This window comes from Eremothecium sinecaudum, chromosome III (genome assembly GCF_001548555.1).
Source record: "Eremothecium sinecaudum strain ATCC 58844 chromosome III, complete sequence".
In the NCBI taxonomy this organism is placed as follows: Eukaryota; Fungi; Ascomycota; class Saccharomycetes; order Saccharomycetales; family Saccharomycetaceae; genus Eremothecium; species Eremothecium sinecaudum.
The window spans coordinates 463988-490468 of NC_030894.1; the positions used below are offsets into that span (position 1 = coordinate 463988).

A 26481-nucleotide genomic window follows, 5' to 3' on the forward strand; every position below is an offset into this window, starting at 1 on the left:
AATTTGTAATTTTGTCTTTAATATGACGGAAATCAATATTGACAAGATGCTGACGTTTGTGAACTGTGTTGTGTAAGTATACAATTTCTACCGCTATCTATGTTGTTTGCGATATATGGGCTTAAATGGTATTGGCGCGACGCTGTCATTAGACCATGAAATCAAAAATAGCTCTTATGTCAACATACCGACGACCACATTGGTTCAAGTATTTTTGGACGACGGCTTGGCTTGTTTCAAACAGCTCGCGGTTTTGTTCTGACAGCGCAGCTATCTGCGAAGAACTTAATGGTTCTTTTGGTTCGTCTGGATCTCCTGGGAGATATAACGGGCGCAGTAGTTGAGCTTTATTTTTGTTAATATCGAAAAGAGAGTCAAAGTATAGTAGCTGGTTGTAAAGCTGTTTGTCGCTATAGCGGTACCTTATTACCCCTGTACATTCTTCATTTAGGCAACGTTTGCCGAAGACGCTGATTTGACGGGTGATGATGCCGCATGTAGAGTCATCGCAAGTGAGCCAGCCTGCGTAGTAAAGGGATATGTGGGTTCTGATGGCACGCTCCAACTGGCAGGACAGTGCTATAGGAGAGAAGAGGTGATTACAGTGCTTACACTGGAGACCGTTGTAGGAAAATATGTAGTGATTCGAAGCGACAATGCCGCCGAAAGGGAATTTGTTCTGGCAGGAAGGACAAGAAACAAGCAGTTTTGAGGTGTCCTTAAAACGCTCCATATCGCTGATTGTGGATTCCAGAGGCTGTAACGCATCTGCAGGATTTTCTAGTTCCCCTCCCGCTCCAACGCGGTTGATGTAGCGCCTGCTGTCCAGGCCAAGCGATGTGCTTAGCCTAACTATATCGAAACTTTCAATCGATTCCAGCAGCCTCTCCACGGGCGCAAAAATCTGCTTTTCTAGGTAGTACTTTGGGTCTGGTACGAAATTGTTGCTCTTATTCATCACTTCGTGGAGGGGGTATGCCCGGCTCGCAGGATTGCTGTCATCTTGGCCGGGGTCATCGGAGCCCTTTGTTATAACGAAGGTAATGACACTTCCCGCTTTAATAACTTTGCCGGCCTCCCGCATCTTAAGGGCGACCTGAACTGCGGGCATAGTTTTCCCATTAGGATACGACTTGGGATCTTTCGAGAGCCTTGTGTTAATTTTGTATTTGTCTGCCCTTATTTCGTTGTTCTCAACCTTGGCTTTAAGATCTTCCATATAATTGTAAATTTCCTGTAGGGCAGATTCAGGGTCTTTATCGGAGAGGATGGTATTCAGGACATAAGTTGAAACCTCTTTTGAGAGTGGGCAGTACTCACGACGCCTCATATCCAGACCTTTTACTTCTAAAATCGTCCTTTCATTCCCGGCCTTATCGAAACTGGCATTGAGTGCTGCATACTTCTTTTTAGCATGTAATAGAAGCTTTTTGAACAGATTATCGATATCAATTTCTAGTAGCTTGTATCTTTCATTAACCAATTTCTTAAAGTTTTCACCGATATTGAATGCGTCTTTATAATTGTCACAGCCGGTATCAATCATAACCGAGTCGGTATCACCGTACACAACCTTCAGTGCTAGACTTTCTGCCAATTGCCTAGTGTTCATCAGAATCTCTCTACCCTTATTTGTGACCAACATTGCTAGAGGTTTTGCATAAAACCTACTGTTAACGTAACCCAAACAACCGTACATGGAGTTCGCAGTTAACTTTAAAGCTTGCTGCCTAATATCGCACTCAGCCTTTCTATGAGGATCTGTTTCGGTTTTCATAAGCTTCTTTACTTCATAACGACGTTGCACAAGGTTTGCCAGTAACTTAGGTAACACCCCCTGGGCCATATCACTTGACGGTACTTCTGGTAGTTCATCCGTGTTCTCAGGATTCCTGTCAACAGTGGTAAAACAGATATTATATTCCTGGATAATAGATGGATACAAGGAATTGAAATCCATAACTAAAATGTAATTCTTGTGTAGACCTTTCTCTGGCTCGAAAACAAGACCACCTTGATATTTCGCCTTCTTGCTCGAGGTTGTGGGCTCAATTTCCCCATCGGTATTATTCATAGCTTTCAACCTCCGCTGTCTATCGGCCCTTTCATTATTGGTTTCCTTATCAGGTAGGATGTAGTTATTCCTATAGAATTCATGTAACAGAATGTATTCGTTTCTACCAGCTCTGGTACCACCTATGGTTTGACACCATGCATTTCCCGCTAAAGTTGTGAGCTGTTTGGTCAAAGACAGAATCTGAATTCGGAAAGCGATTTCTGCAGCAATTACCGCACTATGAACACTTTCTTTCAACGCCAATACCAAGCAATTGGCATTGTCATGATACTGGGCATCGCTGTAATCGACGTCTAGGAACTTGTGCTCCTTATTGCATGTAACTTGATACATTTCACCTAACTCCCAACTCTGACATTTGGGTGTCAATGATTGTCCCATTTCATTTGAGATGTCGCACAGCAGTCTACCAGAAAATAGATTTCTGATATAAAACTGATTGATCATGTTAGCGCTGTTTTTACCAAACTTGTCTGGCCACGATTTTCTAATGCGTCTCCCAAAAGCACTAAACGTTGGAATCTTCAGATCGTAGGCCCTGTGCGAAAGTATATCGAGAGACATATTTTCCAGTTTATGACCAATTATAACATCTGGATCATTTCTCTTCATCAGAGCACAGAAACAATTCAGGACTGCCTTTTCTGTGTTAAACATCCTCACATTTGGCAGTTCCTTCTTACTCAATGTTGCCATTCCTGGAGGAAAACTAGGACCTTTTGGAGGCCTTACCAGTGTTATGATCTCGTTAGGCTTCAAATCCTCTGTAATTGGTTTATCCTGGGGAAGATTAGTGTATATCGCCATTGTTAATGTGACAATCTCCTGCTTGTTCTCCACTGGATTCATAACTGATTGCACGCTTAAGGAAATGCAGTTCAACGCTGGCGCATCAATTCTTTGCTGAACAGGGCTAATCTGGGTTGGGCTGGCTACTAGAACATCTACAGCACAGTGTGATGCATTCTGAAGTGCATTGAAATCTCCGTTTTTAATATCTAACCAACAGGGCCCCATGATTCTTCTTTGTAGCACAAAACTCTCAAAGATGCTAGCACCACCTCCAAACACATTACTAAAAGAATCTCCTGAAAGGTCTGGAGGCAACACTAAACCCTTAGATTTAGGCGTGTCGTATGGCAACAAGACTTTCAAGTACTCGGACTCCTTTGGTATATTGGACAACTCAAACGCGTATTTCTTCGTCTCTGGCTTTGCCCGGATATTGTCCAAGCCATACTTGTCTAACAATAGCGGTATGATTTCCTCATGGACATCCATAGCGGTTTTCCCTTCTCGAGGAAGAAAGTACAGTTCCCTGTAGAGGCCTGTAACATGGACCATAGCTGAGATGGTCTGGTTATCGTCAGTCTTGATCTTGCCAAAAAGAACTAAAGAGGTGTCGAGTTCCGTGAAGTCCAACCAATACAGTTTACAACTGTCTGTAGCACTATCAACCAACTGTTCTTTGGTATATGATGGTTTCAAAGAAAATACAGCACTCATTGCAGCCCTTGTTGGCGAAGAGTACTGCTTTTGGTCTTCTTTTTCGCTGGGCGGTGGAACTATCTGGGAAGCAGCAGAAGTAGAATGAAATGTGACTTCCCGGTTAACAGCTACGCTTCGTACAGGTCTTCTTGTAAACTGTATTTCGTCGTCACTATCGTCATCTAAGAAATCTTCAGCTTTTGCATTCTCCCGTTTCACAGGTGACGATTTCGAATCCAAAGTAACAGGAGAGCTTTCTATTGTATCAACCATCAGATTGACCCTAGGCGCTTCCGCGCCGTCGGAAGAAGGGTCCAATCGTGAGCTTTTGTACTTACTTTTCAACGGCGAAGAGTCCAGTACTGGCATAGGATCTGAACGATCAACTGCAGCTATTTTCAGCTTCTTCGCACTACTCAACGAATGCTCAGCCACTTGACTGGTCCTCTTCTCAATTCTACGCCTACCAGCTGTTCCCTTCAAAAAAGGACTAGTTATGGCTTTTGTCGACGCTACTTCGGAACTGAACTCCTCCAAAATATCATTAAACTCATCAATTGCTACACTCTTGGGTTTTTTCAGCTGCGGAACCACAGACCTAGTTTTATGAGTATTATTAATCAACTCGTTAATTGAGGCCTTCGATCTCTTACTCTTTTTGCCCTTGCCCTCGTCCTCGCTTTCACTAGCGTCTTCGTACTCTTCGTGTCTACGGTCCCACTCATCTACACCTTTATCGACATATCCACTAGCGTCATCATCAACAACAAAATCATCATGCAACAATTCCCTCCTCCTTCGCTCATCAAACTGCTCATTATCAACTATATCATACACTTTATCATTATTTTTATCAAGCTCATCGTCTAAAAATTCTTTAGTCGATTTGTTAGCTCTTGCAGCTGATAGTTTCTTAAGCAATTGGAGTTTATCAACCGGTCCCATATTTAAAGCCTTATAAACAACCGCTATGAACAATAATCGGCGTTGGTTCGGTTATTTTTTAATATAGTGTTGACCAAAGTTCGAATTAAAGTGTCTCTTAATCTTATAACGCGTATTTTCCTCGTTTCATTTTTCCATTACGCCTAAAACCCCGAAACACGTCTGCGCCCTAGTAAAGCCAAGGGAAAGAACAATAACCAATGGCAGTGCTTGAAACATCTTACTAGGTCGAATTAGATGTATATTTTTTTTTTTGAATTATCAACATTTTTATGATACTGTTAGCTTAAATTTGGTCCTCCTAACCTACAGGAACACAAAAAATAACAATTTAATGGATATCACTGGAAATATGGCATAATGCTACAACGGATGACGGTAACCAATTACATCTTGCTGTTGAAGCCCTTCCCAACAAGAGCGCCTAATAAAGAGGACGAAAGTGTTGAGAACCCGTAAACCACATACTTTTGTGGCGGTTTGCTGAATTCTCGCTTCTAGGGGATTTAAATGTTTTCATGGATTTATACAAATAGAAGACTAAAGTGAGATGTTACGGGTAACGGTTGCTATTTGATATTATAACAAGGGTCAGTTTGAGTTTTTGATCGGGGTGGTGTTATACTTTTAACGTAGTTCATATTAGAACCGTTAGGAATTATGTCGTTTATAGACCTTGAGGCAAATCCAAGAGACCAGCAGTCTCTTGGAGTTTCCAATCAAGTTTTAAATGTGCAAGAAAATGAAGTTGTCAGTTGTCTTCGGTTGCTTGAGATTAGTGTGAAGGGTTTGAGCAGAAAAATATCTTTGTTGGGTACTGTAAAAGATGATCAATCACTTCGTGATACAATTGAAGGGAAAGACATCCCATACTGTGAAGAACTACGTGATAGTTTACAGTCCAACCTTAAGTTTAATTGGAAAGATAAATACGTGTCTGACTTTCAGGCGTTGTCAGCTGAATTTCTCAAGTTAAAACGAGAATACCAAACGCGGAAACTGGAATTACCGTTGAAAGTTGTGGCTTCGCAGAATTGGTCTGCCCGTGGCCGCAAGATGGATGGATCCCAAACGGCTTCGACAACTCTTAGTCGACCCTATGAGGAAGAGGGTAGTAGTGGGTACATTTCGATGCAGATTAAAAACGATGAGCACACACCGCTGCTGCAGCAGCAGCAACCGCGGCAGGAATTGCAGCAATTTGTAAAGCAAGACCAGGTGTTGCAGGATGAGTTAGATTTCCATACGCTGATACAAGAGGTACGGAGTCAAGAGATTACCAAAATACATTCTCAGGTGCAGGATGTTAACGCTATATTTAAACAGCTCGGATCCCTGGTCCATGAACAAGGAAAACAAGTGGACTCGATAGACCAAAATATCAATGGACTTACATCGAACTTGCAAAATGCAAGCCACCAGCTTCGAAAGGCGGACAAATATCAGCGTAAAAGGAACAAGTGCGGGACAGTTACTCTATGCATTGTTGCTATGGTAACCTTAGTTGTAATATTGGCCGTCGTGAGTTAAGGTTACTTGCAAACGTACTTAATTTAATCTTTACATAGATACTGAGACTAGTCGTGATTCTCGAATGCATTAACGAGATTTTAATAATAAACTATAGTAATATACTAAATTGAAGTGAACACTCTACTGCGGACACAACAAAGCGTAATACTTACATAAAAACATCTCTTTTCTTTATCTCGCAGATTTCCGAGAAAATCTGGCGTCTAATCTTTCCACCATTGACTTACCTACTTTTCGTCGCGGATTTTCGACAGTATTTGACGTCTAACCTCTTCACCCTTGACTTTGCCTTCGTTTTCTCCTTTCTCGGCAACTATATTTTTTAGTAGCCTGTTCTCCATCTCTAGAGTTTGTATCTTTTGTTTCAACGTGGTGGCCAACTCGCCCAATTCCTTAACCGAGTTTTCTAATTCAAGTTCTTTCTTTTTCCGCCGACTATGGGACTTACCCATTTTACTGGCCTTATCGTCCATTGTTGCTTTGAAGAGCGACCCCGCGCAACTTGCATTCTCTAGGAGTGAATCCTGCTCTGTACCTGCAGTAGTTAACTTATTTGTCGACTGCGTTCGCGAATCTGACTTAATACTTTCCTCGGATGACGACAATGCGGGTGGTTTCGAAGATTCTTCTTCTTTTCGTAGTTTTAGCTTTTCGTTTTGATCTGATGACGAACCACTGTATAGTGCGGAGTTCTTGTGTGATTGACCATTGTCTTGCGTCAAGTACTCCGAGAAAAACTGCTCCGAAGATGAATCCTTGGCATGCGCCTGCGGAACGGAGCGATAGCTCATCGCTTCATAACTTCCTGCACCTTGATCGTACTGTAAACTTTCACTACTCGAATTCAACGTATTATTCGCTGAGGCCACTACAGCCGATAGCGTAGAATTATACGCTTCCGGCCCTTTCGTCTGATGGTATGCCATTATAGCTGCCACAGCATCAATCTGATCCTTACTGAAGCCGACATGAAGCAATGAATTATAAGCACCTGGAGGAACCACAGCTTTCGGCAGCAGCGCGACTATCGTCGATGTTGGTATGGTTGAATAATCAGGTAGATTAATGTTTGGTTTTCTCTGTGGATATTGAGATGACGACCCAACAGTAGCAGCAGTCGCAGGATATGACGGCACAGAGGGAACTACATTAGGGTTTTTCAGCAGTTCCGACAGTCCCAGAGAATCATATACCCCATTCGCTGGACGGTTCGGTACCTCTAAATTATTAAAACTTCCATGATCGTCTACCGGCGACGACTGCGACTGTTCCTGTCTTCCACGTTTTGATATACGCTGTCTCGTATAATCGTACTGAGAGGAAAAAAGATTATTACGCCGCTCGGTCAGCAACTGCGAGGGCCTCACCGGGGCTGCCATAGGCTCTCTCGCGTCAGGTTTTCCAACATCATCGTGGCTCATAGAACCACCTTTAACATCGAAGTCATTAGCATCCGGCTTATCCTCGTCCGGAAATATAAAGCTATCATCAGCAAACGCACTCAATTCAGCTGCCAACCTTTCATCAAGCGATAAACCATTACTCACAGTGTCACCTTTGCTGTCTAGTAGCACATCCAGGTTCAAAAAGTCATTATCCAAGTCCGTCATAAAATTATCTACATATGCCAGTTGCTCAAGAAGAATCATCGGCGTGACATTTGCGTCATCCCGCACTTCACTGTTCGAGCTGCCTTGTCGAGCATGCGCCTCGGAGCCCCGCCCATTATCTGCTCCCAGCAGACCATCGGTGTAAAAACTCATTCAACTTGTACCAGATTCCAGCAATTTCCCGCTCCTTTGTACCATCTGTACCGTTAACTTGCATCGTCCAGATGTCCTTACTCGTAACTGTCCCTATCGAAGTACTCCGTGCCAAGTGACGGCGTGGTCACGTGACCTGTGCACCGTGCCACTGTGGCTTCGCATCATCGCACATGGCTAATTTCCGCGGCAGATCTCTAAATGCGGGGAAAAGTCTGGCTACATATCCACGCGGCCTGGCACCAGCGATCACATGTTTCACTACGCCACTTTATAAGATCCTGTAAACTTTATATGATTGAATCGCCATAGACCTTGCCATAGAAGTCCCATGGACTCACCGCACCCGCTAATTACCCTAGCTAATTTACCACAGAAACCCATAATTAACGCGGCTTCCTTAGTAAAGCTACATTAGTAAGTTTACAATACTGTCTTACAGTAGATGCCCAATACACTATCAATACAACACTAAACAATTTAGATGTCAGAAAAAGCATCCTTATCGCCCAGATACAAAATCGCTAAAAAAGGTGACTATTCTAATTACTCGAACCGTAGCAATCGCAGAAAAACATAGTTCACGACACCCAACTTTGGCTTTTTAAGTTTAGTTTTTTTGTATCATCATCCGCCTCAAATTAAAGATATTAAAAAAAACATGCCACTAACAGCAGAATGTTACGTGTCTCAAAACTAAAGGTATATGATCTTTTTTAACGTATCATGTTGAGAAAAAACCGTTTATCTCGCGGAATGTATTATAGGCTTTTCTTATCAACCATTTAAAAGAGTCAACAAGCGCTGGATCTATAGTTCCACATTTATTTTGCCTTTTATTTTTTTTAGTCAATCTATAATTGTATTTAATTGCTTTTTCAGTATTGTATATGACAACATAAATGCTGCATCTAACGTTGAATTAACCATTAATTATTTTTGTCTACCGCCCATTACCAGTTTACTTTAAAAACTATTTCAACAAGCTATAACTTTTATTCAAGAGGTCCACACTGTAGACCAAAAAAAAAAAAATCCATGCTTTGAACTATACTACAAAGTCTTAGCCACTTATCTACATTTTAATCTTTAATATATTATACCCTTGGTCGATTTGATACTATGGGTCAACTAAAGCCTAAATTGAGGGAACTTTTAGCGTGCCACCGGCAGCGACATGAACAGAGCTCTGATTCTGTGGACGAAGAGGTGTCACTGGATAAAATACTAAATCTGTTCCACGAGTTTCTCCAGAAAGTGCATTGTGATGAAAATCTAGAATTTTTGTTAAAGACGGATAGTTTTGTGACATCGGACAAAGAAGCAAGCAACGGTTACCAGGAGTGGAGTCACGTGTACGATAACTACATCAAGCAGGATGCGCCCAAGGAGTGCAACTTGCCTGAGACGATAAGGACTGTTTTTGACGACTGCCATACGAGGCTGGAGGTCCCTTTGCCCCAGGATATCGAGACGGCGAGATCACACATTCTCCACTTGTTGGAGGATGCTTATACGAAATTTCAGCGGCATTATGCCGAGCCCGAGAACCAGCAGAGTGGGAGCGGTGGTGCTAAAGCCGAACCGTATTCATCCCAGAGCAGCTCACGTGAGTCCTCCGCATCAGTCTTATTATCTGCACGGCCACTGCATAGAAGCAGCTCGGACTATGGCTGTCATACATTGAAGGCCAGTGACAGCCAGGTGATTGACACCAGCGATGAGATCGACGAGCCGCAAGACTTGCCGGCGATCAGGCGGCTCAGCAGTTCGCGACAGTCGCTTCAGCCGCTCCAACAGATCCAGCCTCCGGGTTCCAACCCCAGCGTTCCCCATCGCATTGCTATTTTAGCCTCTCCCACCTCATCCCGTAACTCTACGGTCAGCGAAATATTTTCAACATCCCCCACAGCACTGCATAGAAATAAATCCACCAAGAAGCAGCTTCTTAGCAAATTCAAGTTTACTAGGAGGTACAGCGGTGGCAGCACAAGCAGCGGAAGCGCCTCACCTAGTTAAAATACCGTGAGCAAGGCCCTCTGCGTCCATAAGATAGATTTGAGATAGAGAACGCCCGGAAGAGGCTACACGCAAGCATCCGTGGGAATTTAGTCATGAAAGCATAATAATAACTAGATAACTCGATATTCCCACATACTACAGAGTGAAACAAGAATACGGAGCATAAAATGAAATTATGAAATAAGCATTGCCTTTACTTACCATAATACCCCTATAGTAGCATATAGAAGCCCTGATTTGAATTAGAGAAATCATAATCTATATAGACAAGCTCCCTGGCATTAATATACAGCATTTTAAACCATAAATAGTCTAATGAATCATATTGGAATATATTATTCCTCTTAAAGTTTTTATTTTCTTACCTACTCATTTTTATTTCATGACTTTCGGTAATGGAAAAATATGAGTCAGGTCTAGGTCTGAGTCAACGTTTTAAAAAATCTGCTTCCTGGGCAGAGGTCATGAAATGAGTAATAGCGAATAATTATCAATTGATAAATAAGGAAAATAGATAGTTTAGCACCTAGATAACACTTTTTAAACTTCAGGTATTTAACAAATTGAAGGGGCTTTTTTCATCTCATTAAGCAAAAATGTTAAAAAGATCGCTCAACTTAGCTGAGAATGGAATAAAAATGGCTATACCAAGTGTTAAGCAGTCATATAAAAATATGCTAGTAGATCCATCTGTGAAATACAAGCCCGCAAACCGCATCAGTTTACCAAACAGGAAATGGCCTGATAATGTTATCACAAAGGCTCCTAGGTGGCTCTCGACGGACTTGAGGGATGGTAACCAGTCATTGCCAGACCCAATGAACCTTGAGGAAAAGAAAGAATATTTCCATAAGTTAATTGAAATTGGATTCAAAGAGATTGAGGTTGCATTCCCATCTGCATCTCAGACAGACTTTGATTTCACGCGTTATGCTGTTGAACATGCTCCTGAAGATGTTACTATACAAGGTTTAGTGCAGTCTCGTGATCATTTGATTGAAAGGACTGTTGAGGCCTTAACTGGTGCTAAAAGAGCTACGGTGCATGTTTACCTTGCTGTGTCTGATACCTTTAGGGAGGTGGTTTTTAAAATGTCAAAAGAAGAGGCTATTGCTAAGGCAGTTGAGGCTACCAAGCTTGTACGGAAGTTAACAAAGGATGATGTGAATCAACAAGGTACGATCTGGAGTTATGAATTCTCTCCTGAAACCTTTTCTGATGCTCCTGTTGACTTCAGTTTGGAGGTTTGTGAAGCTGTGAAAGCGGCCTGGGAACCAACAGTTGAAAATCCAATCATTTTCAACCTGCCAGCTACCGTTGAAGTTGCTACGCCTAATGTTTATGCTGACCAAATCGAATACTTTTCAACCCATATTTCTGAGCGTGAGAAAGTTTGTATTTCCGTGCATACCCACAACGACCGTGGTGGCGCCGTTTCCGCAACGGAGCTGGGCTTGTTAGCAGGTGCCGACCGTGTAGAGGGTTGTCTTTTCGGAAATGGTGAACGTACAGGAAATGTGGATTTAATTACTGTTGCAATGAACATATACACTCAAGGTGTATCTCCTAATTTGGACTTCTCAGACCTTAAATCAATAATACAGGTATCAGAACGTTGCAATAAACTCCCGATACATCCTAGAGCTCCATACGCTGGTGAACTAGTCACTTGCGCATTCTCCGGTTCTCACCAAGACGCCATCAAGAAGGGTTTCGCAGAGCAGAGGAAGAGACGCGCCAAAGGAGACAAGACCTGGAGAATACCTTACCTACCCGTGGATCCAAAAGACATTGGAAGAAACTACGAAGCTGTTATCCGTGTCAACTCACAATCCGGAAAGGGTGGAGCAGCATGGGTTATTTTGCAAGCATTGGAACTTGATCTACCAAGATTGCTCCAGATTGAATTTTCAAGTAAGGTTCAGGACCATGCCGACGATCTAGGCAGAGAGTTGCAAGTCGATGAGATAGTTGAGCTTTTCAGAGATAATTATAGTTATGAAAAATCCTACAATCACATTGTCTTGCAGAACTACTCTGTTAACAACCTGGACCTTGAGAAGCGTTCTTTCACTGCGCAAGTTGAAATCGCTGGGAAGTCAGTATACCTACAGGGTGTAGGTAACGGTCCAATCTCCTCGTCTTTAGACGCCCTTTCAAAGTTCCTAAACATCAAATTGGAGGTTCTTAACTACACGGAACACGCAATGGGTTCCGGATCATCTGCTAAAGCTGCCTCGTTCATCAACCTATGTTACTCCAATCCTGCAGGAGATGATAAGAATTCACAATGGGGTATTGGTGTGTCCAAGGATGTTAGTGAAGCTTCAATAAGGTCCATTTTCTCAATTATTAACAATCTAGTTGAAGCTGGAGAAATCTCTTTGCCTAAAAACTTTTGAACGTTAACATGAATATCCGACAGTAACTGGCATCATTTATCATTACATTACACTGTCTGTAGTACTATTAGTAGGCATAGCATGTCTTATCAGATTCTAAATAGCTTCTAGAACTGTGTAAAAGCTATATAACTTATTTATTTTTACAACAATCACGAACAAGTCTTTATAGTGACAACAAAAACCGCTTGGCTAAACAAGACAAAAAAATGGCAATCTACTTAACAAAAGTTTTTGGGCAACTACACTATTATATTTACTACAAACAGCAGTCGAGATAATACTAGTATTATCTGCCAGTATGATTATACTAGCTCAGAAAGGCCCTGAGAGACGGATTGCAATAGTTTCAAATTCATATGCTTTGATATTTAATGCTGTTAAGTGCGACCCTTCGTCTCCCAACGCCTCGAAGAACAGACCCCTCTGTGCTATTGAACTAATACCTAAGTCATTACTTAAGGGGCAAGGTTTTGAAAAGTTGGTAAACCTGGAGGTATATGGGTTTCTTGGTTTAATAGAAATTGAGAGCAAGATTTTTATTTGTACTATTACCGGCAAGTCAAAAGTAGCTAGGCCAATTCCAGGAGAAACGGTGAATAAAATATACGCGGTAGACTTCTTTTGTTTGAATGATGAGCGTTGGGATTTTGTCGAGTTTGATTCTAATGGTTATCCAATACCTGCTTCTGATGAAGATAGCATTTCTCCGCAAAGTGCGATAAAGCATCCATGCCACGAACTAAAGAAACTACTATCCAATGGCTCATTTTACTACAGCTCAGATTTTGATTTGACGTCTTTGCTGCAATATCGTAGGCTAGATGCACATTCCTTGAGTTTTGATGACTTTCAGGAAGAGTTTATGTGGAACTCTTTTCTAATGCAGGAGATAATTAGCTTTAGAGACAAGTTGGATGATTCCGCAAGACAAGTTTTAGATGATGAAGGCTTTTTAACTACAGTAATTAGAGGTTTTGCAGAGACATTTCAGACCTATATTGGCGCTTTACCTGTTTGGTTAACTATAATTTCAAAACAGAGTTGGAAGCGCGCCGGTACCCGCTTTAACGCACGTGGAATTGATGATGAATCAAATGTTGCAAATTTTGTAGAAACGGAGTTCATCATGTATTCCAGTGATTACTGCTACTCATTTACAGAGTTAAGAGGTAGTGTACCGGTGTTTTGGGAACAAGATACGTCGTTGATTAACCCTAAGGTGCAAATCACAAGGTCGATAGAAGCAACGCAGCCGGTATTTGATGAACATTTCCAAAGGCTCATCGACAAATACGGTCCTATTCACGTGGTTAATTTACTTTCCACCAAGTTCTCTGAAATGGAGTTGACGAGGCGTTATAGAGCGCATATAGAGCACTCTAACTACCTCAACATAGGCGATAACATTTACCTTACTGAGTTTGACTTTCACAGGGAAACTAAGGATCAAGGTTTTTCAGCTGCAAGTAGAATAAGACCTATGATTGAGAAGTCACTACTAGAAAACGGTTATTTCTCCTACGATGTTAAAGAAGGTAAGCCTATTTCTAAGCAAAGAGGGGTATTTAGAGTAAACTGTTTGGATTGTCTAGATAGAACTAACTTGGTTCAGCAGTTCCTCTCAAGATATGCGTTCTTGTTGTTTTTACAGGACTTCCAGTTAGTAAAATCCAGTGTGGTTAGTAATATGGAAGATTATGAATGGTTTCAGAAACATAACAATTTGTGGGCAGATCATGGTGATGCTGTTTCTCAGATATACACTGGTACTAATGCTTTAAAGTCATCGTTTTCTAGGAAGGGTAAAATGTCTCTCGCAGGTGCGTTATCCGATGCCACCAAATCTGTCAGTCGAATGTATATCAACAACTTCATGGATAAAGGAAAACAGCAAAATATTGATACCTTGTTGGGTAGATTGCCACATCAGCAGCCAGTTCAATTATTCGATCCAATAAATGAATATGTTACTTCCAAACTAGAGACTTTATCCAGTAAATTCACAAAGTCTGCCAAGATTAACCTTTTAGTCGGTTCTTTTAACGTGAATGGTTTGACGAAGAATGTAGATATCACGGATTGGTTGTTTCCTATTGGCGATAAATATTTGCCAGATGTTGTTGTATTAGGAATGCAAGAAGTGATAGAACTCAATGCTGGCTCAATATTGAATGCAGATTACTCTAAAAGCACGTTCTGGCAACAACTTGTTAACAAGCACTTGAACCAATATGAGGAAAAATACCTCTTATTGAGAGCAGAACAAATGTCTTCGCTGTTGATTTTATTTTTTGTAAAATCGAGTAACGTGCAACACATCAAACGTGTTGAGGGTGGCAGCAAGAAAACCGGATTTGGAGGAATAACGGGTAACAAAGGCGCAGTCGCAATTAGGTTTGAATATGGTGATACTTCTTTTTGTTTTGTGAACTGTCACCTAGCAGCTGGGATATCTAACGTTGAAGAACGTCGTTCTGATTATGAAAGCATAACAAAGGGCATTAACTTTACAAGATCAAAGAAAATTCCACACCATGATTCTATCTTTTGGTTGGGTGACTTGAACTACAGAGTTACACTACCTAATGATGAGACAAGGAAAAGGTTAAGTGCCAAAAAGGCTGGTTATATTGAGGATTTATTAAATTTCGATCAGCTAACGCAGGAAATGAATTCAGGCATGTCATTCAAAGGCTTCATGGAGCCATCTATCCAGTTCTGTCCTACATACAAGTACGATCATGGCACAAACCGGTATGATAGTTCTGAAAAGGCACGTACCCCCTCCTGGACCGACAGAATTATCTACAAAGGTAAGAATATACAGCCAATGGCATACGGTGATGTTGCTCTATGTTTAAGCGACCACAGGCCAGTTTATTCGGCCTACAAAACTGATGTCTGTTTTGTCGATGAAGCCATCAAACTGAGCTTGACCAAACAACTATATCTGAAATATAAGGAAACTCATCCAGATCGTTCTTCAAATACGACTGTAGCTCTGATCGACGTCGAAATGGAGAAGGCTAGCACTAAATCTAATACACTGGAAAATTCATTGAATAACTGGAATGATAATAATCTCTTGGAGCTTGATCCGATCGATACTGTCTCGTCCTCGAACTCTTCAAGCCCATTGAGCACCACTAACTCGCAGCCAATGAAACCAATAAGAAAGGCTTCTTCAAGTCCAAGTATCAATCAGAAAGCACCGCGGGTCCCTCCTAGTTCACGAAGTACCAATTCCTCTGCTGGCTTACCCAGTCCACTATCTGGTAACATGGAACCAATCAAATCACCCCTACCATTAAAACCACGGGTCCCTCCGCCAAGACAAAATTCAGCAAGGCAGTCAGAGATAGCTTTCGACCTTAACTCAGGCAAGTCTAAAAGTCCGGCAATTAACAAACCTGTTCCTCCTCCAGCTCCAGCGAGACGTGGTACCTTACCACCAGGATTCAGCGATACCATATTGGTACCGAAAACTAGCTCAACTAGTCCAATGCCAATGACTAAGACTTCAAGCCCACAGTCCACATCTAACAGCCCTTCTATTAATTCGATCAGGGCTTCCCCAATACCTGCGACCTCAGGTTCAGAAAACGCAAGCGATCCACAGGCAAGCGCGAAAGCTCAAACATCCTCAAAAGCACCAACATTAACTCCAAAGAATAATGAGCTAGAGAAGCTAATGATGAACTCTTGGAAGCCTTTAACGCCCAACTGACATTCATTGGTGTTTGGGTTTTAATGGTGAGTATTTTATGAACCGATTTTAAGTCAGGAAGAAATGACATGAAAAAAGAAATGTGCATCTTCTTTAACGACTGTCCGAGCAGCCGCTCAAACTTGTTCGCGAACTTCGCTCAAGTACTGCTAGGTCGGGTATATTTCGTTAATTAAACACTGGCCATCTAACCACCAAGTATTCTATGAAAAGAGAATTTGAGCTCGATGTTATACATCCGTCTAAGAAAAATGACCTTGGTTCAGAAAACCATGGTAGTTGTACGTTAGCCTCTAAGAGATATTGCAGGGACCCATATTCTATAGAGTCATGGTCGATTGAAAAGAGTTCTCTCCTGTATAATTACCTGTTCCTTCGTGATAGCCGTAACGCAATGCAAAACTTTGATTATAAATTCCAAGGTCGGTGTCGTAAAGGAAGTTTCCGCGAGATGATACGAAGGAAAGCCAATCACAACTACATTGCTGTTGCATTTTTTAACCCCCATTATGTGTTTACGTCTGTCCTTTCGGACATTCTGCGAAATCTCGACTCCCATGACACGGCACTGGTAGGCGTTACTGTCAACGGATCGGCAATGGAGGAAAACTGCGACTTCCCAATTATCACAAATGGGCAGACTCTGATACGAGCACTACATCTATTGGATCCACTTGGTGGTGGCATATACCCAATGGATTGCGTACTTCTTTTCAATCGTGAGGGACACCTTGTCGCATTTCTACCATTCAGTCCCTTCAATAGAGCATCATTCAAAGCACAACTACTTAATATCATTCAGCAAACGCCATCCATAGATTAAGACACCATATTATGCTAGTTTGGTGCCTTTAGATTAACCTAAGTAACAAATAGGGACTCTGTAATGTCATGTTTTATTCTTTACTGCTTTTTCAAATCGTTTTCCAGCTTCTTTTTCAGCTCTTCGATCTCCTGGTCGATTTTCCCTGTAGATATCTTAATCCGATCTATTTCTTCCTGTTCCAGCTGCTTTGAGAAGACACAATCCTTAGTTTTATTCGACGGCAGCAAATTGCCTGGCTTTTTGATCATTTTAGAGAAGAATAGCTCATTGGGCTCATTAAACACAATCTCATCATAGTAAACAGACTTGATCTCATCGCCACTACCGTCGCCACCCTGATCTTTATCTGTATATGGGTGCAGCCGTAGGTGGTGGTAAAAACTTAACATCTTTTCATTAGCATCGTCAATAAAGTGAATCTTAACGTTTATTTCAAATTCACCCCACCCTGTTTCAGTTAGCTCAAAGGGTGGTGAATCAACAACCCGCACGGGAGTAGGATAGGTTTCATGAAGTTTAAACACCACTTTCTTAATAAAGTATGAGATATCCTCGCCTTGAGGGCCTCGAACGAATATTGTCCACATATGAGTATGCTCTGCGGGAGCATTAGGAGGCCTAAAATCACCAATTTTTTTGGCAGTGTTCCCGTAAATTATTGGACGAGTTATAGAAAGAGTTTTAATCCTCTTTGCAGTTTGAGGAGCCATTGTAGACGCCTTATACTTGTCTTAAATTCTATAGTTATATCAGTAATTAGTACTACAGAAGGCTCTTTTTGAGACCGTGGTTTTAAAAGGCCTAAGTAGGAAAAAAATTCTAAGTTCTTCACACATTTGAATACTAATGGAAACGAATGGTACGCGAGGTTAATATACCGACTATTGCAATCTAATATGACGGTTAAGACCATTTATATCGTCAGAGTATGTTAGTCTGATTTTTTTGTTGATTTTTTTTATTGTGCTGGTTTATTAACTGTCTCTGACAGCATGGTTACCGATCCAACTGGCTTCCAGAACCATATCCACAGCCGCCAACAGGTGTAAATAGTGATTTTCCATTAGCCGAGCATGGACTTGAGCAAGCCAAGGAATTAGCGCATTATATTTTATCGATAGGTACTCAGCCTGAGGTATTATTTTCTTCTCCCTTTTTCCGTTGCTTACAGACATCTGAACCCATAGCTGATGTGTTAGAATTACCCATATATCTCGAGCGAGGAATCGGTGAATGGTATAAACCAGATCGTGAGGTGATTCCTGAGCCTGCTAGTTTTGAAGTACTGCATAATTTTTTCCCAGGGAAATTAAAGGATGATTGGGAATCTACTGTAATACCAAGTAACAGCGGTGAGACTGAAGAGGACATTTTTGAGCGTTGTAAGGCATTTTGGCCGTCTTTTGTGTCAAGGGTCGAGGAAAGGTTTCCTAATGTGGAGCATATAATGTTGGTGACGCACGCGGCTACTAAAATCGCTCTAGGAATGAATCTCTTGGGTTTTACCAATGTCCGCGATTCAATTGACGAAGATGGCACCATTATTAGGAGTGGAGCATGTTCACTAGACAAGTATGAGCTTCTTGGCGATGATCCCGACATTCCTTTCGACAGACGACTCTGGAAGATGACTATGAACGGTAATACAGAGTTTTTGTCCCAGGGGGAGGAAATGTGCTGGGATTTTAGCAATGGCTTTGAGGCCGGCTCTGATGCAGACGTTCAGGCCAGGCAGGCGGCAAGAATTACTGCTGATACGAGCAAAGAGAATGGGAATTCTGAACAACTTGTAGATGACATTGAGCATGTTTACGTGAGCATAGATCTGCCAAACCACAACTACCGTGAATTAAATGAACTAGTACATACAGCAACAATGCAATATTCTGGTCTTGGCAAAGAGAATCCACTCGTAAAAATAGGAGATCATTTATACGAGGGGAGTTGGAAAAAGCTCATTGGGACGGAGCTAGCCTTTCCTAATGCCGCAGCAGCTAAAAAGAAGATAAACCAAGATATAAAAGGTGAAATTAGTAAAACTGCCGAAACGAAGACATTACAGGAAGACTATTCTTCGACGCATGAGAAAGTTATGCCTGAAAAAATCTATAGAATAGTAGACCGGTTGGAGTTGAGCGAAGTAGACCACGTCTGATGTTACGGTGAGCCACTAGACCAATTCTCAAGTTTTTGAAATTTTTTTTTTTTTTTTTTTTTTTTTTCATTTTCAGTATTTTATAAAGTCAAACTAATGAACCTTTAATCTCTAATAAAGCTCACAAAAGTTAGAACCAACATAGCGAAAACCTATGAAGCATATAATGAACGTTCTAGATACAATCCGTAAAGACTATGATATGCTGCTGGCTTCATCGTCCCCAAGGCGCCTTGAAATACTCCAGGAAGTTCTTGGTTTTCAAAATATCCACATTATGAAACCTAGTTTTGAAGAAAACCTCGATAAGAAGCTTTATAAAGATAACCCAATTCAGTATGTGGTTGATACATGCAAAGGTAAAAGTACCAGTATTTTAGAGGACTTGAAAAAGGGAAGAGGGACAGCTATTTCTCCAAAACCAAAAATTGTCATTTGCGCTGACACAGTCGTCATTGACAATGATAACGTAATATACGAAAAACCAGGAACTAAGGAAGTGCAGTTTGCTACCCTCAGTAAGTTTTGTGACTCTCCGCACCCACTGCGTGTGGTAACTGCCGTGAATGTGATTCTTTGGATAAACAACGACGATTACACGGTATTTCCCTTCCACCAGACTACACGCGTGTTTTTTGATTCTGAGTTGCCAAAGACAGTGCTAAAGAGCTACGTAGAGAGCGGTGATGGACTCCAAGTTGCTGGAGGGTTCAAGATTCAAGGTTTCAGTGCCGTTATGATAAAAATGATAGAAGGCGACTACTATAACGTTGTGGGACTTCCTGCAAACGGAACTATGTCCCAGATCATAAAGGCAGTTGCACAGCACTCAATAAGACGCTGATCATCATCAGAGACATCCGATATCTCTCAATCGGCTGCCCAGGTGCTCCTCATCGTGCCCCTATTCTGGTAACTTTAAACGAAGTAATCAATATTTCTTTTTTCTGCCGCTTTAATTCGAAAAATTTTCTATATGGAAGCTCATCTCTCTTCCTCTAGTGCGATAAAAGACTGTAATCTGGCACATTAGAACCAACCAGGATAGTCAGAATTGATCATGGCACGTAAAATCAAGGAGGTAGATGTTAAGTCGAAGTCGGAAGAACTAAATTTGTCCGCTAGTGACGTTTCCGATAGTGAAATGGAGGGATTTTCTGATTCAAATGATAAACACGATGAATCCAGTTCTGGGGATGAGCTTGAGGTTGAAACTAAAGGTGAATCGGCCCATACCGTTAAGAAATTGGATAGCTCAAAGAAAGGTTCAACGAAACAGACAAAGAGTCCTTCTGGTGTAGAACTCTCTTCAATACTGTATATCTCCAGGCTACCTCATGGGTTCCATGAACGCGAATTGTCAAAGTATTTCTCCCAGTTTGGTGACCTGAAAAAGGTAGGTCTAGCTAGAAACAAGAAGACTGGTAACTCTAGACATTACGGTTTTGTGGAGTTCGTCAACAAGGATGATGCGGTCATCGCGCAGGATTCAATGCACAACTACCTTCTAATGGGTCACCTGTTAAAAGTCGTTGTTCTTCCAAAGGGTAAGAAGATTGAAAAGCTCTACAAGTATAAGAAGCGTGTTCACAAGGAGACATACATAAAGAGTGTTGAAAAGGCCAAGAAAAAGGCTAACGCAAAACATCAGCAGAGAATAGAAAAATTAAACGCCTCCGGCATTGAATTCAAGTGGTAGAACGCCCTAGCATCATTTAAATACTCATCGAACTTCTGTACAATACAAATACACACATGTAACCATCATTCTTCTTGTCACGTGATCCGGAGTTACCGGTTTTTGTCTGAGCACATTCATTTTTAGTAGATAATATGTCGACGTAGCTCCATTGGTGATCAAACAGACCTCTAAGCCTGCCCAATCAACGTATTCAAGCTCGAAGTCCTTATTTATAAGCTGTCAATCTCCCAAAATGCCAAAACTATACAGCTACAAAGAAATTGCAGAACACAATACTGATACGGACATCTGGATAATCATTAACAACAAGGTCTACGACTGCAGTAAGTTCGTGGATGAACACCCGGGTGGTGATGAAATCATTGCTGATTTAGGTGGTCAGGATGCAACAGAGCCATTCATCGACATCAATCACTCTGAGGATGCCAAGAAGATGTTGGAGGATCTATATATCGGTGATGTGGATTTGAACAGCGAGCCTGTTTTCGTCTCAGAACCAGATACCATGACAACAACTGATTCTGCGAACGAAGGAAACGGCATATTATGGCTTGCATTCATTTTTGTCTTCTTAGCAGCTGCTTCATACGGTTATTATCAAAATAAATGGTTCTAAGTCAATCGACATCAGCTTGCTCAATGAAGGATCATTTATAGGTCATTCAATATCGCAAGCAGATATCGGAACATGTAAGATAGTCGGAAGTAGCTTTCATCCCCATATTTATTTAAAAGTTGTATAATTCATTACTGGTATTGATACAGGTATAAATATATCACTTTAATTTTTTTAAGTTTACTACTGATTATTACAACGGTTACTGAAGGTGAACAACGTTTGAAACAGAAGTATACCTGCTACTGAGTGCTAAGATGAATTTTATCTTCAAGTCAATATCAAGCTTTCAGTTTCCATATACTCTTCATAGCGATACGGCCTTTAGCACGCCATTTTGGGAGGTTCAGCAGGGTACTAGGAAATCGGACTCCTTACCTGTTACATTGTTTGCTTACTCTAAACAAGATTCCAAAAATGCATTGTTGGAAGAGTTTATTCGAAATGCAGTTCATAAGGCAAAGACCTTAAAATTACCGGGTTTGGTCCGAGTTTTGGATGTGCTTGATTCGGACCCTAATATGACTTACATAGTTACGGAAAGAGTCCAGCGGTTATTTCCCGAGATCTTAAAGAATATCAGTGAAGATGCAATCTCTTTGGGACTTTATCAGGTTTTGGGGACGTTAAAGCTTCTGCATGAACGGGCGTCAGTTCTGTTGGGCACTTTAGCTAAGGGTAACGTTTACGTAAACGATCGTGGCGAATGGTGTCTCTTTGGTTTAGAACTTTGCACGTCAAAAGGTCAACTTCAAAACCTTAAAGTTAGTATGAAGACATATATGTCGCTTGTGGATAATAGTGCTTATGCTCTGCCTACAAAGGAGTCTTTGAATATTGATTCTGTTCATTTGGCAGCTCTAATTAAAGATGTTTATGGTCCCAAGGTCCCTGGCTCATGGAAATCACAACTAAATGGTCTATCTCAAGGAAGATGTACAGTATCCGAATTTGCTTCCTTTGTTAGTCGTACTGCTCCATTTCAATGCCAACTAATCGCTGTGTATGAGCATTTGAAAGAAGTACATATTAAAGATGACGCTGGTAAAATGTTAGCAGTTAATGAGATCCAAGCCATCATAATGGAGAATCCAGGAATTCTGTGCGGCAGTGCACCTGGTTTTGTTGATAACTATTTAATTCAAGTATTGGCAGAAACTATTCAAATAGGTATGAATGCCAATAGGTTAAGGCCTGAAACAGCGAATTTTACAAATATAGTTCCACTCGTAGCAAGTATACTTGAATTATCGTGCTCGAAGTCTAAGGCCGTACAGTTTGAAAGCACTTTTGATAAGTACGTGAAACCGCTAATTTTTGACAACTACAAAATATCTGACCGTCAACTGAGATACTTGCTGTTGTTGTACATACCGGGTTATGTGGATAAGCTTACTAAGAATGAACTACAAAATCAAGTATTTCCATATTTTATTCAAGGCATGGTTGATTCTGATTTCACTATCAGATTCCAGACTTTAAAGCGGACTAGCTTTATGGTGGGAAAGATCACTGAGCGTCAATTGAACAATGATTTATTGAGACATCTAGCTAAAACACAAGTTGACTCGGAAATTGATATCCGTATGTGGACTATACTTACAATAACTGAGATTGCCGATAAGTTATCAAGTAATGAAAGATCTAGTATATTAGGTACAGCTTTTAGTAAGTCATTGAAGGACCCAGCTATCTTACCAAGGGTTGCTGCACTCTACGGATTGAAGAAGAGTTTGCATTTATTTGATGCCGAGACCATTGCCAATAAGATATTAAGCGTCGTCGCGCCTGGTTTATTAGATAAGAATAAGCAAGTCAGGTCTCAAGCAAAAGAAGTCTTCGAGTTATATTTGAAGAAGTTAGTCGAACGCTCTGTTTCAGTTGAAGATACCACTACAGGCGAAGATTTTGTTGATGTAGACTTTGATTCCATGCTAAGCTCATCTCAGGATGACTTGGTCAATAATTTCTTAGACAATTTGAAAATATCCGCTAAAACTAATAAAAATGTACTTACGAGAACGGCTAATAGCGATGAGTGGGATGATGTCACTGCAGATGATAGTTGGAGTGAAGTAGAAGTGGAAAAGAGTAACAAATTACCTATTAATAGTAATGCTTCTAAGTTAACTTCAAAAAATAGTGATATGAAAACCCAAGTTTCCACTTTCGGAGAAGTTGCTGCTACGAAACCTACTTTTGGTTCGGTTAAAGTTCAAAAATCTTGGAATGAAGAGCTAAATGACGGAGACGACGGCAATGATTCATGGGCCGCTTGGGATAATGAAAACAAAAATACCAGAAGTAGAAAGGTTCACACAACGGTCAAGACCGCTAAAGCTGTAAAACCAGTTAGCATTAAGAAAACTGCATCAAAAGATTTGAAGAAGGTAATTGACGATAATGGCTGGAATGATGGAGACGATGGCTGGACTGATGAATGGTAATCATATATCCCGGAATTGCTCAGACTCAATAATATTATTCACTATAACCGTTCTCTTGATCAAATTAGTTGATATATGTATATACATATATATATGGCCGTATAGAAACGAAAAATAAAATATTGTACTATACATTCTATTAGGTAAATAAGATAAAAAACTACCAGTTATTTTAATGGTTTATACTTTTGACAACCCCCCGGAATACGATCAGTTTCTATTTCCCCAACCGCCGTCTCTTGGTTTGTAGCCACCACCGAAGCCGTTACCACGACCGCCGTAGCCTCCACGACCGCCACGACCACCGTAACCGCCACGACCACGACCACCATAGCCACCTCTACCACCGCCATATCTAGGGTGGAAACCACGAGGAGCACGGTCATAAACCAATAACTCCTGAGGGATTTCTTGCTTAGCTTCTCTCATAATAGAGATCAACTGAGCACCCAATGACTTGCTAGCTTCGGTGAAAAACGAAATGGCAGTACCAGTGGCACCAGCTCTACCAGTTCTACCAATTCTGTGGACGTAATCTTCGATGTTACCTGGCATATCATAGTTGATAACAAAGTTGATACCCTTGACATCTAATTATTATTGTTAGTATACTGCTTTTAAGAAAGCATACAAGAGCGATGACATGATCAGAATGTATGACTAAAACTTCCAAGAAATTTGTATCTTTCATGTATATTATTCAAGTTGTATAGAACGACGCATCATTCCAACAGCTTAAGGTGGTAGAAGCCGATTACCATAGTGCATGTATGCTAATTATTCTCATACATTCACAATAGTCATCGTACCTCTATCCAAATACAGGAAACGAATAAACAGAACTACACACATAAATATGAAATAGAAAGAAAGCAACGACGAATACAATGCGCAAAGTAACGACATTTCAAACTCGAATAGTAATTAGACTAGACGGTGACAGCTTACTATTTTCACACAGTATTGATATTCCTGCAACTGGTTAGCCTCAGAAATTGTGCAAGTAAAAATCGTAATATTAAAAATGTGAAATTGAACAGCACTGATACTGCAGAAAAAGGAAGTCTCTGCTAAAGCAAATAGGCATTACTAAAACACCATATAGTCCAGCATAGACTTACCCCCCGCCAACCAATCTTCGCATCGTCGTAATTATAGCATTTCCCTACTTCCCTTTCATGTGCAGTTTTTTCTATCGTCTCTAAAAGAGTAGAAAAAGGAATTTGTCCTTCTAACATTCGTATCTGTCATATCATTGATGTGAGTATAGGGTGAGACAGAAGATTACCAGCATCTACTGCCGCACCCAAAAAAAAAGTTTAATACATACCAATACCTCTAGCCGCAACATCTGTGGCTACCATAATTGGGGATCTACCAGTTCTGAATTCATTCAAAACCCAGTCACGCTCCTGCTGTTGCTTGTCACCATGAATGGCTAAAGCAGGCCAGCCGTCTTCCCTCAGATAGGAGGTGATCTCGTCACATGTCCTTTTCGTGGAGGCAAATATAATAATCTTGGATTCGGTGTCCTTGGCTGCAATTTCTAGATGCTTGACTAATCTATCACGTTTATCAAACTCTGAAACAACTTCCACAAGTTGAGTAATAGAATGTGAAGCAGCCAACTCCAAGGAACCAATGTTCACCTGAATTGGGTCATGCAAGTAGTCACTAGCCAATTGTTGCACCTCCTTTGGCCAGGTTGCAGACCACATTAATGTTTGTCTATCAGGACGAATTTGATCCACAATCTTCCTGATTTGTGGTTCAAATCCCATATCTAACATTCTATCGGCTTCGTCCAAAACCAAATAAGTGACTCTCTTTAGGTTGGTCTTTCCGATTTCCAACATATCTATCAATCTACCAGGAGTGGCAATCAAAATCTCGACACCTCTTTGCAAATCTCTGATTTGCTGCGACTTTGGTACACCACCATACACACATGTATTCCTGATTCTAGAAGAACGCCCAAACTTGGAACATTCCTTCTGAATTTGTACCGCCAATTCTCTAGTTGGTGCCAACACCAAAACAATAGGTCCATCACCGGGAGACAGCAGAGGCTGGGCGTTTATGTGAACAATCCCTGGTAAACAATATGACAAAGTCTTACCAGAACCAGTAGCTGCAACACCGATCATATCACGCCCAGACAAAGCCATTGGCCATCCTTGGCACTGAATTGCGGTGGGCTTCTCAAACCCCTCGTCCTTAACCTCACGCAACACATATTCCGGAAATCCAGCCTCATCGAAAGTCCGAATTGGCTTAGGAACATCGTGACCAATGATTGTCATCTCGCTCTCCCGTCTAAACTTTTTTACGTCGTCCTCGCTCATGTTTTGAACGTCTTCGTGCTCGACGTAGAAGTTCTTCTCGAACTTGGGCAAAGACTCCAAATCCCATTCAGGCTTTCTCAATTCAAGACGATCTTGTTGACCTCTACCGCGACCACCGTAACCGCCTCTTCCGCCTCTCATATCTCTGCCATAGTCATTTCTGTCCGATGACCTTTGGCCTCTGTGATCACCGCCACGGCCGTTAAAGTTGTCCCTATTGAACTGCTGATCTCTACCACTGAATGCCATCGTTAAATCCCTGATTCCTATAAAAATTAGCTCTTTAACAAAATAACCTGGGTGGCGAATGGAGGTTTGGCAATAAGATTTCGAAAGCGAGCCGCCTTTATATGTTTATTTAAAAAATTTTCCTTTTGCCATCATAAAAAGTAATAATATATTAGACGTACAAAGTTACAGATTATACTAT

At 41.1% G+C, this 26481-nt stretch overlaps 14 protein-coding genes across 14 annotated transcripts; 10 read left to right on the forward strand and 4 right to left on the reverse strand.

Moving 5' to 3' along the window:
• Positions 1 to 148: 148 nt before the first annotated feature.
• On the reverse strand, positions 149 to 4510 carry POL1 (DNA-directed DNA polymerase alpha catalytic subunit POL1; the record flags this gene model as incomplete). The annotated part of the gene is made up of 1 exon (XM_018131424.1): positions 149 to 4510. One exon carries the CDS (start codon positions 4508 to 4510, stop codon positions 149 to 151), a length of 4362 nt encoding a protein of 1453 aa, XP_017986688.1.
• Positions 4511 to 5170: 660 nt separating this feature from the next.
• On the forward strand, positions 5171 to 6040 carry VAM3 (SNAP receptor VAM3; the record flags this gene model as incomplete). The annotated part of the gene is made up of 1 exon (XM_018131423.1): positions 5171 to 6040. The coding sequence occupies one exon, from the start codon at positions 5171 to 5173 to the stop codon at positions 6038 to 6040; it is 870 nt and encodes a 289-aa protein (XP_017986689.1).
• Positions 6041 to 6270: 230 nt separating this feature from the next.
• MET4 (Met4p) lies at positions 6271 to 7806 on the reverse strand (the record flags this gene model as incomplete). Its single annotated transcript, XM_018131422.1, has 1 exon — positions 6271 to 7806. One exon carries the CDS (start codon positions 7804 to 7806, stop codon positions 6271 to 6273), a length of 1536 nt encoding a protein of 511 aa, XP_017986690.1.
• A 1122-nt stretch (positions 7807 to 8928) lies between these two features.
• RGS2 (GTPase-activating protein RGS2) lies at positions 8929 to 9825 on the forward strand (the record flags this gene model as incomplete). Its single annotated transcript, XM_018131421.1, has 1 exon — positions 8929 to 9825. The coding sequence occupies one exon, from the start codon at positions 8929 to 8931 to the stop codon at positions 9823 to 9825; it is 897 nt and encodes a 298-aa protein (XP_017986691.1).
• A 599-nt stretch (positions 9826 to 10424) lies between these two features.
• LEU4 (2-isopropylmalate synthase LEU4) lies at positions 10425 to 12230 on the forward strand (the record flags this gene model as incomplete). The annotated part of the gene is made up of 1 exon (XM_018131420.1): positions 10425 to 12230. One exon carries the CDS (start codon positions 10425 to 10427, stop codon positions 12228 to 12230), a length of 1806 nt encoding a protein of 601 aa, XP_017986692.1.
• Positions 12231 to 12531: 301 nt separating this feature from the next.
• On the forward strand, positions 12532 to 15960 carry AW171_hschr31547 (phosphatidylinositol-3-/phosphoinositide 5-phosphatase INP52; the record flags this gene model as incomplete). Its single annotated transcript, XM_018131419.1, has 1 exon — positions 12532 to 15960. The coding sequence occupies one exon, from the start codon at positions 12532 to 12534 to the stop codon at positions 15958 to 15960; it is 3429 nt and encodes a 1142-aa protein (XP_017986693.1).
• A 205-nt stretch (positions 15961 to 16165) lies between these two features.
• Positions 16166 to 16783, forward strand: AW171_hschr31548 (HCL453Wp; the record flags this gene model as incomplete). The annotated part of the gene is made up of 1 exon (XM_018131418.1): positions 16166 to 16783. The coding sequence occupies one exon, from the start codon at positions 16166 to 16168 to the stop codon at positions 16781 to 16783; it is 618 nt and encodes a 205-aa protein (XP_017986694.1).
• An 80-nt stretch (positions 16784 to 16863) lies between these two features.
• On the reverse strand, positions 16864 to 17496 carry YAF9 (YEATS domain-containing protein YAF9; the record flags this gene model as incomplete). The annotated part of the gene is made up of 1 exon (XM_018131417.1): positions 16864 to 17496. One exon carries the CDS (start codon positions 17494 to 17496, stop codon positions 16864 to 16866), a length of 633 nt encoding a protein of 210 aa, XP_017986695.1.
• Positions 17497 to 17682: 186 nt separating this feature from the next.
• AW171_hschr31550 (uncharacterized protein) lies at positions 17683 to 18941 on the forward strand (the record flags this gene model as incomplete). Its single annotated transcript, XM_018131416.1, has 2 exons — positions 17683 to 17712; positions 17778 to 18941. 2 exons carry the CDS (start codon positions 17683 to 17685, stop codon positions 18939 to 18941), a joined length of 1194 nt encoding a protein of 397 aa, XP_017986696.1.
• Positions 18942 to 19095: 154 nt separating this feature from the next.
• AW171_hschr31551 (nucleotide diphosphatase) lies at positions 19096 to 19785 on the forward strand (the record flags this gene model as incomplete). The annotated part of the gene is made up of 1 exon (XM_018131415.1): positions 19096 to 19785. The coding sequence occupies one exon, from the start codon at positions 19096 to 19098 to the stop codon at positions 19783 to 19785; it is 690 nt and encodes a 229-aa protein (XP_017986697.1).
• Positions 19786 to 20001: 216 nt separating this feature from the next.
• Positions 20002 to 20640, forward strand: NOP15 (rRNA-binding ribosome biosynthesis protein NOP15; the record flags this gene model as incomplete). The annotated part of the gene is made up of 1 exon (XM_018131414.1): positions 20002 to 20640. One exon carries the CDS (start codon positions 20002 to 20004, stop codon positions 20638 to 20640), a length of 639 nt encoding a protein of 212 aa, XP_017986698.1.
• A 235-nt stretch (positions 20641 to 20875) lies between these two features.
• Positions 20876 to 21259, forward strand: CYB5 (Cyb5p; the record flags this gene model as incomplete). The annotated part of the gene is made up of 1 exon (XM_018131413.1): positions 20876 to 21259. The coding sequence occupies one exon, from the start codon at positions 20876 to 20878 to the stop codon at positions 21257 to 21259; it is 384 nt and encodes a 127-aa protein (XP_017986699.1).
• A 257-nt stretch (positions 21260 to 21516) lies between these two features.
• On the forward strand, positions 21517 to 23706 carry CEX1 (COPI-interacting protein CEX1; the record flags this gene model as incomplete). Its single annotated transcript, XM_018131412.1, has 1 exon — positions 21517 to 23706. One exon carries the CDS (start codon positions 21517 to 21519, stop codon positions 23704 to 23706), a length of 2190 nt encoding a protein of 729 aa, XP_017986700.1.
• Positions 23707 to 23916: 210 nt separating this feature from the next.
• Positions 23917 to 26300, reverse strand: DBP2 (DEAD-box ATP-dependent RNA helicase DBP2; the record flags this gene model as incomplete). Its single annotated transcript, XM_018131411.1, has 2 exons — positions 23917 to 24296; positions 25037 to 26300. 2 exons carry the CDS (start codon positions 26298 to 26300, stop codon positions 23917 to 23919), a joined length of 1644 nt encoding a protein of 547 aa, XP_017986701.1.
• Between the last annotated feature and the right edge of the window lie 181 nt (positions 26301 to 26481).